Source organism: Myotis yumanensis, unplaced genomic scaffold (genome assembly GCF_028538775.1).
Source record: "Myotis yumanensis isolate MYYU_CA2020_CCGP unplaced genomic scaffold, mMyoYum1.0.hap1 SCAF_2, whole genome shotgun sequence".
Lineage (NCBI taxonomy): Eukaryota > Metazoa > Chordata > Mammalia > Chiroptera > Vespertilionidae > Myotis > Myotis yumanensis.
The window spans coordinates 85,363,629-85,375,690 of NW_027223753.1; the positions used below are offsets into that span (position 1 = coordinate 85,363,629).

At 47.1% G+C, this 12,062-nt stretch overlaps 1 protein-coding gene across 1 annotated transcript in view; it reads left to right on the forward strand.

The window, feature by feature from the left end:
• ELOVL2 (ELOVL fatty acid elongase 2) overlaps window positions 1–12,062 on the forward strand; it is an 88,363-nt gene that overhangs the window by 51,916 nt on the left and 24,385 nt on the right. The window contains exon 3 of the mRNA XM_070405734.1: window positions 6,879–7,066. Coding sequence (XP_070261835.1) covers window positions 6,879–7,066 — 188 coding nt within the window. The remainder of the gene's footprint in view (window positions 1–6,878; window positions 7,067–12,062) is intronic.

A 12,062-nucleotide genomic window follows, 5' to 3' on the forward strand; every position in this document is an offset into this window, starting at 1 on the left:
AACACAGTAGGCACTATCTATTTTGCAAATAAATGAACAAATTTTAAACAACATGTTTTGTTTCACTTGAGCCTTGCTGTATCACAAAGCTGTGAAAAAAATCTGCAAATTATTTCCTCAGCACTATTGGTGAGGGGAGAGGGGATAAAGAGATTTTCTGTTTCTCAAAATCTTTAAACAGAATCACTTAGAGATTATTTAGACCACTCTCCAGTTTCTATTCTAAGTGAATGACTATATAGTTTTAATGAAATGATACCCTGTGATTGTATAGAACATTAAAAAATACTTTCCCATAGTCTTTGGTTCTGTTTTGCTTTTTCCTTTTCATCCTTGTGATGACCCCGTGGGACAGGCAGGGAGGGACACCGTGCCTGCAACCTACTCAGTTAATATGTCTCTGCTTACAGCTGTAGTGCATAGTGTAGAGGGCATGATGCCTAACTTACACATGCAGGCTTCTTGGTGACAGTGGCTTTCTACTAGTAGTTGACACTCCCACTGGAGAGTTAAATAACAGTCTCTCTGAGCCAACTTCACACTGAACTTTGCCATTGGTAAGATCATGGTGATCTGGAATTATATGACTGTGGGATCAGTTAAGGATAGTATTACAGTTATTTACTCAGCTGTGGTCATTTTTATGGAAGTTTCCTTTGTAGCAAAGAGACTGTAAGATTGGCATTTGACAACTGGATCAGTTGACCCCCGCAATGACATCTAGACCATCATGAATCCCTGTCCCCTTCCTAAAGGTGGCACAAATTTAAGTTGGCTGGCAGCCACCTGGTAAGCTTCGAAGTATCCCCAGGTCTTCTCTCAGTTTACCTACACCATATCAGTACCATCAGAGGATGTTGGGCAAATACCTGACACAGATGAAGAGCTGACACTTCTCAAGTCCTGAAGATACTAATATTCCAACAGGTATTTGCTCCCATATTTTAGTTAGATCAGTTATGATCTTCTGTCACAATTTTGACAAATATTTCTAGGACTATGACATAAGGAAACAAAAACTTCAGGTGTTGTATTAGGTTTGCAATATGTGCTTGACTCAGTATGCCAATTAGTATACATTTAATTATATATTAGTACTAGAGGCCCAGCGCATGAAATTCGTGCACTGGGGGGGTAGGGGGGGCTGGTGTCTCTCAGCCCAGCTTGCATCCTCTCCAATCTGGGATCCCTTTCACAATCCGGGACTACTGGCTACCAACCGCTCGCCTACCTGCCTGCCTGATTGTCCCTAACCACTTCTGCCTGCCAGCCTGATCACTCCCTAACCACTCCCCTGCCAGCCTGATCACTCCCTAATCACTCCCCTGCCAGCCTGATCACCCCCTAACCACTCCCCTGCCAGCCTGATTAATGCCTAACTGCTCCCCTGCTGGCCCAATCGCTCCCAACTGCCCTCCTCTACAGGTCTGGTCCCCCCAACTGCCCTCCCTGCAGGCCTGGTTCCCCCCAACTGCCCTCCCCTGCAGGCCCGATCGCCCACAACTGCCTTCCCCTGCCGGCCATCTTGTGACCACATGGGGCGGCCATCTTTGACCACATGGGGCAGCCATCTTTGTGTGAGGGTCTGATGGTCAATTTGCATATTAGCCTTTTATTATATAGGATATTTCCTCTCAACTCAGCACTACATGGATGTAAGTTATAAATGAGACTATTGAAATATAAGATCTAGCCTTTGTCTTGTGGAGCATATACTGTAGTTGAGAAGGTAAAAGCACATCTGAAACCATTGGAGAGCCATCAAGTAAACCATGGGTATTAGTTTTCTATGGCTGCAGTAACAAAGTACCACAGACTGCATGGTTACCACACAGCAGTTTATTCTCTCACAGTTCTGGATGCTACAGGTTTCAAATCAAGATGCTGGCATGGCTGTGTTCCCTCCGAGGTTCTAGGGAAGAATCTGTTCCACCTCTCTCCTAACTTCTGGGGGTTGCCAGCAATACTTGGCCTTCCATGGCTTATAGCTGCATCGCTCCAATTTCTATTTCATCTTCAGAGTGCCCCTGAATCCAAACCTCCTCTTTTAAAGACACCAGTCACCTGGTCAGGGCCCACCCTAGTCCACTGTGGCCTCATCTTAACTTGATTACATCTGTAAAGACCTAATTTCCAAATAAGCTCACAATGACAGATATGAGGAGTTAGGACTTGAGTATATCTTTTTAGGGACTACAATTCAACCATAGTAGGAGGAAGGGTAGCAGTTTAGTGCAAGTTATTTAATTTTTTACCCTCTGTAGCTCAATTTTTCTCAGGTATAAACAGGAGGTAACAATATCACCTTGTGTCTGTTTTCCTGATTATGATGATGGCATCACCAGTGTCCAAACTCAGCACATTGTACATATTAAATATTTATAGGATTCTGTGTCAGAATTATATCTCAGTAAAGCTATTACAGATATTATCACCTATATAATAAGATGGATTGAGAGTTAAGTTAATGCATGTAAAAGGCTTTTAGAACAGTGTCTGCTACAGAATTAGTGCTCAGTACATGTTAGTTATAATAGTTTGATAGCCATGCTAACATGAATTATGAAGTGGTGATTATTTAATGCTGATGAGGAGCTGTGTTATGAAAGAGCAGTAGGAAGTGGCTTCCTTCAGAAGTCAGGGCCTTAGATGTGGAGATACAAATTAGAAAGTGGCACATAGCACAGCCTTTTATGACCAATAATTACGAGCTAGTCTGTGAAAGGTAATGCCTGTTAGTCACCTGCATGCTCCTTTCTTACCTTTTTATCCTTATCACAAAAGGGGAACGTTTGCAGGATAAGTAATGGAACAGAGCTTGAAAAGACACTTTCCTTAGAAGTGACACTCTGGAGGGTGGTGGTTTAAAGAGGGGCTGGTGGACAGGGTGGGTAGAACAGAAAGAGAGACTGAGGCTGAGGGAACCACAGAGATCAAGAAAAGAGCATTATCTCTGGAGAAACCAGCTCCTTACAACTCTTTACAGCAGGCCATTTTTATAATCCTGGGCTAAATAATTTTCTTTATTTAAACAACAAAAAAAGAACAATATAAAGAACAAAAATCATTTTATGTCCATAATTATTTTCAGGTGTTACTCATTATAGTATAGCTCTATTATATGTGCTTTATTTTTTTTTTAATCCTCACCAGAGGATATGTTTTTATGTATTGTAGAGAAAGAAGAAGGGAGAGGGAGAGAGAGAGAGAGAAAAACCTTGATGTGAGACTGAAACATCAATCAGTTGCCTCCCCTACAAGCCCTGACCTGGAATCAAACCTGAAACATTTTGGTGTACGGGAAGATGCTCCAAGCAACTCGGCCGCACTGGCCAGGGCTATTATGTATGTTTTATTTTGGTTTTTAAATTGTAACTCTCCAGAGTAAGGGAGACTTGATATACCTAGGTTCTTGCCTCCTAGCTGTTTGTACTCCTAGTCCCTGGTCAAGTTTTGGGTGCTTGCTTTATTTTCTGTTCTCAGTTCTGAATCATCAGCTCCAAGGCTTTGCCTTCATTAGCTCAGCTCTCATGCTTGTCATTCTGAAATCTCATTGATCTCTTTGGATCAGATGAACTTAAACCCACTCTTGGTTGCTGCACAGTGATCCAGGGCAAGTTCTGGCCAGCGTGGGTTTTAGGAAATAGGACACAGTGTCAATAAACTTTCTCTTCCGTCTCCTCCAGACTTCTCCCTAGGAGGCAGCAGCAAGGTATGGCAGGCTGGGCATCAGGCGTGAATTCAAATTCTGACTCTGCTGCTGACTATTGTATGGCCTTTGGCAGGTTACTAAAGCTTTCTGAGCTGTGTTTTTACCCATAAAGTGGCAAAACATACTTCATATTTACTGAGTTAAATAAACATAGTAATTATTTCAAAGTAGACATTCAAGGACTGTTACTTCTCACATTTGTTAATTTTCCTGTCGTTCAGTTCCTTAATGCTGCGTCACAGTGTCCCCTGTTGTATTTGGTATGTACTACCAAAATGTATGTGCCAATATATCCTATATAATAAAGCGGTAATATGCAAATTGACCCTCACACCCTCACATCACAAGATGGCCACCCCCATATCATCACAAGATAGCTGCCCCCACGTTGTCACAAGATGGCCGGCAGGGAAGGGCAGTTGGGAGCGACCAGGCCTGCAGGGGAGGGCAGTTGGGGGCTATTGGGCTGGCAGGGGAGCAGTTCAGTGTCAATGAAGCTGGCTGGGGAGCGGATATGAGGTGATCAGGTTGGCACAGAAGCGGTTAGGGGCAATCAGACAGGCAGGCAGGCGAGTGGTTAGGGGCCAGCAGTCCTGGATTGTGAGAGGGATGTCCAACTGCCTGTGGGATTGGGCCTAAACTGGCAGTTGGACATTCCCCAAGGGGTCCCAGATTGGAGAGGGTACAGGCTGGGCTGAGGGACATCCCCCCAAGTGCACAAATTTCATGCACCAGGCCTCTAGTCCTATCTAATAAAAGAGAAACATAGTAATTAGCCGTACCTCCGCTACCCTTCCCATGGGCTAATCAGGGCGATATGCAAATTAACTGCCAGCCAAGATGGTAGTTAACCGCCAACAAAGATGGCGGCTAATTTGCATACTGCAGTCAGGATGGGACAGCGCCATTCTGCCTGCCCCGCTGCCATCCAGGCCTGCTATCTGTGACCCTGATAGTGGGCGACTCCTGTGCAACCCGACCCAGGGCTGGCGGGCATGACCCCAGCGATCCGCCACTGGCCAGGCCCCCAACCTGCTCTCCCTCGGGAGATCGGCACTGGCGGGGCAACTGCTGCCCATCAGCCAGCAGCCACGCCCCCAACCGGCCCTCCTGCCAGGGATAAGCAACTGGAGATCCCACAGCAGGAAAGGGGAGCCTGCAGCCAGCCCCTGTGTGCGCCTGCCCGTGGAATCACCGCGGTGATCACGGAGCAGGAAAGGGCGGCCTCTAGCCAGCCCCCATGCGTGCCTGCCCCTGGGTCACCACAGTGATCACAGAGCAGAAAAGGGCAGCCTGTGTGCGCCTGCCCATGGGATCGCCCCAGAGATCATGGAGCAGGAAAGGGCGGCCTCTAGCCAGCTCCCCTGTGCGCCTGCCGGTGGGTCGCCACTGGGATCCCACAGCAGGAAAGGGGGGCCTGCAGCCAGCCCCCGTGTGCGCCTGCCTGCCCATGGGATCACCGATGTGATCCCACAGCAGGAAAGGGGAGCCTTCAGCCAGCCCCCGTGTGCGCCTGCCAGTGGGTCACCGCTGTGATCCCAGAGCAGGAAAGGGCGACCTGCAGCCAGCTCCCGTGTGCGCCTGCCTGCCCATGGGATCACTGATGCGATCCCACAGCAGGAAAGGGGAGCCTTCAGCCAGCCCCCGTGTGCGCCTGCCGGTGGGTCACCGCTGTGATCCCAGAGCAGGAAAGGGCAACCTGCAGCCAGCCCCGCTATGCGCCTGCCAGTGGGTCGCCGCTGCAATCCCAGAGCAGGAAAGGGCGACCTGCAGCCAGCCCCTGTGTGCACCTGCCTGCCTCATGCGATCCCACAGCAGGATAGGGTGGCCTGCAGCCAGCCCCCCTGTGCGCCTGTCCCTGGGTCGCTCTGGCGATCCCACAGCAGGAAAGGGCGCCCCATCCTGGCCACAGCTCAAGGGAGAGTACAACATGCAGTGGAGGCCAGGAGCCTGAGAGATCAACAGAGAGGGGTGCCTGCTCCAAGCCTCCAGGGTGTGGCTGGGGGCAGGCCCCCAGCAGACACACACACACACACACACACACACCCAGCGCCTACTCTGGGCCTCCTTTGTGGCTGGGAGCAGACCACCAGTGGACACACACACACACACACACACACACACACGGCAACTGCTCGGAGCCTATGTGGCGGGGCTGGGGGCTGGCCCCAGCAGACACACACACACACACACACACACACACACACACACGGACGCCTGCACCGAGCCTCTGCTGCCAGGACATCCACTGAGGGCTCCCGGACTGAGGGGCAGGCTTGGCTGAGGGAACCCCATCCCCCAGTGCACAAATTTTGTGCACCGGGCTTCTAGTATATATATAAAAGGCTAAGTGTCTATCCATCTGACCAGTGGCCATGATGCACACTGACCACCAGGGGACAGACGCTCAACGCAGGAGCTGCCATGATGTGCACTGGCCATCCTATATAATAAAAGGCTAATATGCAAATTGCCCCCTCGACTGGGAGTTCAACCAGGGGGCGGAGCTAGCCGGCCAACTGCCCACAGCCCCTCCCCCAGCGGGCCTGGCCTGTTGGCCCCGATTGGAGCAGGCTGGCCAGCCCCCACCTGTGCACAAATTCATGCACCGGGCCTCTAGTTTAAAAATAAGCACCACCGACCTAGCACCAACAAACCAATACTAGGCTTTCCTCAAATGGGACACAGGCCCCACCACCACCTTGGAGCGACACCCCACCAAATCGCAGCCAATACTGCCAAGACCCCATGGCACAAAATGCAGCCCACAGCCCAGCCCAGAAACAGTCACTGTGGGCACCAGGTAATGATGTCACATAGCAACGCTCAGCTTCCTCTTCCTAGCGACTAACATCCTTGAAATTTCTTCAGTCCATGAACCCATCTTGCTTTATAGCCAGGTACAAACATTTTACAGTTTAACCAAATGTCTGTGAAGCATTTTCCCATGCCCCTCATTTGATCCTCACAGAAGTCCTGGAGTAGGTAGATAGGAGACTCGGTAGAATCCTATTTTCTTTTCATTAGCAACTCTGTGAATAGGATATTAAAATACTTCTTCTAATTAATTTCCTTTCAATGTGCATAAATCCATGCACCAGGACACTAGTACCTTATAACTGAGCAGTGTTACTCTGCAGGATTCTCACTGTCTGTTTCTTTTCAGATTCTCGAGTCAGAGGATGGTTCATGTTGGACTCTTACCTCCCTACATTCTCTCTTACTGTCATGTATCTGCTTTCAATATGGCTGGGTAACAAATACATGAAGAACAGACCTGCTCTCTCCCTGAGGAACATCCTCACCTTGTACAACCTCGGCATCACACTTCTCTCCATGTACATGCTGGCAGAGGTAAGTGAGGGAGCAGCTAACCTGGCTCTGTGCCATCACTTTTCCCGTCTCTGGGAGGCATTTAAGGGCAAGCCCACCCAGCCTCCCAGAGCTTCCCAGGTGCTCAGGCTGCTTTCAGGTCCCAGGTACCTGTTCCTGCACCTGAGATAGCATTCCTACCAAAAGCCCCTAAGTCTTGTTTCTGACTTGAACTTTTCTTATCCAAATTTAGGCCTATTTCTTTAGTCCTTAGTCTTCCATTGTAATTTAAAATCACAATTTAGATCTGAATGGGTGTTTAAAGATCATATGTAATAATTTTCTCCTTTTATGGATTATTAGAGGCCCAGTGCACAAAATTCATGCACGGAGTGGGAGTGTCCCCTCACCCAGCCTGCACTCTCTCAATCCGGGACCCTGCAGGGGATGTCTGACTGCCAGTTTAAACTGGCAGTTGGGAGAGAAACCAAGATGGCGGCATAGGTAAACACCATAAATTGCTGCCTCGCACAACTACTTCAAAAATACAACTAAAAGATAAAACAGACATCATCCAGAACCACAGGAAGGCTGGCTGAGTGGAAATTCTACAACTAGAAGGAAAGAGAAAAGCACACTGAGACTCAGAGGAGGTGCGGAAGTAAAGTGCAGAAGTACGGAGGCGCATGTGGAAAGGGCTGGCAACTGAGGACGCGGTTGTCTTTTTCAGTCGGGAGGGAGACACAAGCTCTTGACTGCTCTGAACTCCAGTTCCAGGTGAGTCTCTGGGGACCCAGACTCATACGGGAAGAAACTGGACTGTCTGGCATTGGTCAGAACTCGAGTGCGGCTTTCTCTCAGAGGTGTTTGCAGCAATTACCGGGACACTGAGAAGCAGGGCCTCTTAGGGTAGGACTGAGGGTCAGCCATAGCTGTTTGCTCCGTCCTGTTGATTCCCTGAGACCCCGTCCCACCCAAGCTGTGCACTGAGGATATTGCATATGAATGGCCTGGCCCTTTGCAATCTGAAAATTACCTAACAAACTGCAGCTGGGCCAGACAGACCCAGAACTTCCAAGAGAAGGTCCAAGGCTCCACAGCAGCTTGCATTGCTTCACAGCTGGGGCTCATCTGGGCACCTCCAAAACCCAAACAAAGAAGAGGAATCTGCAGATCTCTCCATAGCTTCTGCTGGGTAGCCTCAGGAAGAGGATAAATTAGCACCTCCTTAGAGATCCAAGAGCCAGTGTACCTAGTGGTCAGAGTGGGACCATCCAGATTACAACTCCTCAGATCCAAAAGGGACACACTAAGGGGGCAGACTCAGTGAGCACCAAAGCCCCACTGAAGCAAGTCTTGCCCCAGAAGGGTGTCTCCAGCACAGAAGTTCTCCCATTGCAGACACAGCTGATTCTCACAGCCAATTGGCCTGGAGGTCAATTCCTCCCAGTGATACCTACAACAATCAAGACTTAACTACAACAAGACTGTGCACAAAGCCCATAAAGGGGTGCACCAAGAGTGTCCACCTCAGGTAATTGGGGAGGCTGAGCCACTGGGCCCTAGAGGATACCTAGCACAGAAAGCCACTCTGTCAACACAGGGAAGCATAAAAAATGTGGAGACAAATAAACAGGTCAGAAATGACAGAAATGGAGGAAAGCAAACTACTGGATATAGAGTTCAAAACCACACTTTTTAGGTTTTTCAAGAATTTTCTAGAAACCGCCAATAAATTTAGTGAGACCCTCAAGAAATCTAGTGAGACCCTCGAGGTTATGAAAAAGGACCAACTAGAAATTAAGCATACACTGACTGAAATAAAGAATATTATACGGAGTTCCAACAGCAGACTGGAGGATCGCAAGAATCAAGTCAAAGATTTGAAATACGAAGAAGCAAAAAACACCCAACCGGAAAAACAAAAAGAAAAAAGAATCCAAAAATATGAAGATAGTGTAAGGAGCCTCTGGGACAACTTCAAGCATATCAACATCCGAATTATGGGGGTGCCAGAAGAAGAGAGACAGCAAGATATTGAAAACCTACTTGAAGAAATAATAACAGAAAACTTCCCCTACCTAGTGAAAGAAATAGACTTGCAAGTCCAGGAAGCGCAGAGAACCCCAAACAAAAGGAATCCAAAGAGGACCACACCAAGACACATCATAATTAAAGTGCCAAGAGCAAAAGACAAAGAGAGAATCTTAAAAGCAGCAAGAGAAAAACAGTCAGTTACCTACAAGGTAGTACCCATACGAATGTCAGCTGATTTATCAACAGTAACTTTGCAGGCCAGAAGGGAGTGGCAAGAAATATTCAAAGTGATGAATGCCAAGAACCTACAACCAACATTACTTTACCCAGCAAAGCTATCATTCAGAAGTGAAGGCCAGATAAAGAGCTTCACAGATAAGAAAAAGCTAAAGGAGTTCATCACCACCAAACCAGTATTACAGGAAATGCTGAAAGGTATCCTTTAAGAAGAGGAAGAAGAGAGGGAGAAAAAATGGCGGAGGCTTAGACGGACGTGTTGGTGATTTGTCCCGGAGCAGATAGGGGCGAGCAGCTGAAACGGGTAACAATCAGCCCGATCAAGCTGGGGAGGTTCAGCTGAGAGACAGTCTGCAGCCAGGAAAGACAGAGAACTCCTAAAAAATGTGGATGGTTAGAGATTGAGGCTGAAACCTCCCCCTGGGCGCCAGCGCAGCGGCGAGACCGCGCCATCTTGGGTAGCTGTTACCGGCATCCAGAGATCGGCTACTAACCCGGCGGCTACTAACCCGGCGGCTACTAACCCGGAGGCAACGACTCGCAAGCAGTGCGACTGCAAGAGCCCAGAGGAGACCTGCACCCCTCCACGGAAAGCAGATTCAAGCAACAGCGGCCTCCTGATCACCACACGCTCTGCCTGGGGAACAGTTGCTGTGTGTGAAGCCTCCCTCCACCAGCCAGAAGAGCCACCACAACTGTGAACAGCACCCACCAGAGGCTCTGCTATCAACAGAGGAGCCGCTGCTACCACAACCGCCCAAGGAGCAACCACAGCCCGAGGAGCCACTGCCACCCAGGGAGCAGCCACTGCCACCCAGGGTCCAGCCACTGAACGACTCAACAACTAGTCATGTCAGTGAGATCAAACATGGGTAGACAAAGAAACCCCCAAAGGAAAGAAAAGGAGGACTCGCCAGAAAAGCAGCTAAGTGAGACAGAGATATGCAACATGACGGAAAAAGAATTCAGAATAAGGTTCCTAGAGTACATGCACCGGATGTTCAAGAAGCAAGAAGAAACAGATGAAAAACTCAACTACTTATGCAAGAAGCTAGAAGAAACAGATGAAAAAATCAACAACTTAAGTAAGTCCCAAGAAGAAATGAAGAGCGACATAGCTGCAATAAAAAACACCATTGAAAGTATCAACAGTAGACTGGGAGAAGCGGAGGACCGAATTAGTGAATTAGAAGACAAGGAAGCAAAACACACTCAAACTGTACTGCAAATGGAGAAAAAAATTAAAAGACAGGAGGAGAGCCTAAGGGAACTTTGGGACAACATGAAACGAAACAACATACGAATAATAGGGGTGCCAGAACAACAGAAAGATGAACATGGGTTAGAAAACCTATTCGAAGAAATAATATCAGAAAACTTCCCTGAGGTGGGGAAGAAAAAAGTCACACAAGCCCAGAGAGTCCCAAACAAGGTGAACCCGAAAAGACCCACACCAAGACACATCATAATTACCATGGCAAATGTTCAGGATAAAGAGAGAATCTTACAGGCTGCAAGAGAGAGACGGAAAGTAACATACAAGGGATCTCCCATTAGATTATCAAATGATTTCTCAACAGAAACACATCAGGCCAGAAAAGAATGGACGGAAATCTACAAAGTGATGCAAAGCAAAGGACTGAATCCAAGAATACTCTATCCAGCAAGGCTATCATTCAAAATTGAAGGGGAAATAAGAAGCTTCACAGACAAAAAAGGGCTAAGGGAGTTTATCACCACCAAGCCAGCCATGCAAGAAATGCTAAAGGGACTGGTGTAAAAAGAAGAAATATCAAGCTCAGAAAGAAAACAGCCACACACACACAAAAAAAGAAATGGCTACAAACAAGTACCTTTCAATAATAACTTTAAATGTAAATGGACTAAATGCTCCAACCAAAAGACATCGAGTGGCTGAATGGATAAAAAAACATGACCCATACATCTGCTGTCTACAAGAGACCCACCTCATTAGAAGGGACTCACACAGACTGAAAGTGAAGGGATGGAAAAATATCTTTCACGCAACTGGAAAGGAAAAGAAAGCTGGGTAGCAATACTTATATCTGACAAAATACATCTAATAGAAGGATCATACCTCAACATAATAAAAGCCATATATGACAGGCCCACAGCCAACATCATACTCAATGGGCAAAAACTAAAACCATTTCCCCTAAGAACAGGAACAAGACATGGATGCCCACTCTCACCACTCCTGTTCAACATAGTACTGGAAGTATTAGCCATTGCAATTAGGCAAGAAGAAGAAATAAAAGGCATCCAAATTGGAAAAGAGGAAGTAAAACTGTCCTTATTTGCAGATGACATGATATTATACATACAAAACCCTAGAGACTCCATCAAAAAGCTACTAGACTTAATACATGAATTTGGCAATGTAGCAGGATACAAAATTAACCCCAAGAAATCTGAGGCATTTCTATACACCAATAGTGAACTTTCAGAAAGAGAGATTAGAAAAACAATCCCATTTACCATCGCACCAAAAAAATTAAGATACCTAGGAATAAACTTAACTAAAGAGGTTAAAGACCTCTACTCAGAAAACTACAGGACGTTGAAAAAAGAGATAGAGGAAGACATAAACAGATGGAAGAACATACCATGTTCTTGGATTGGTAGAATCAACATCATTAAAATGTCCATACTACCCAAAGCAATCTATAAATTCAACGCACTTCCCATTAAAATACCAATGGCCTTCTTCAAAGATCTAGAACAAACTCTCCAAAAATTCATC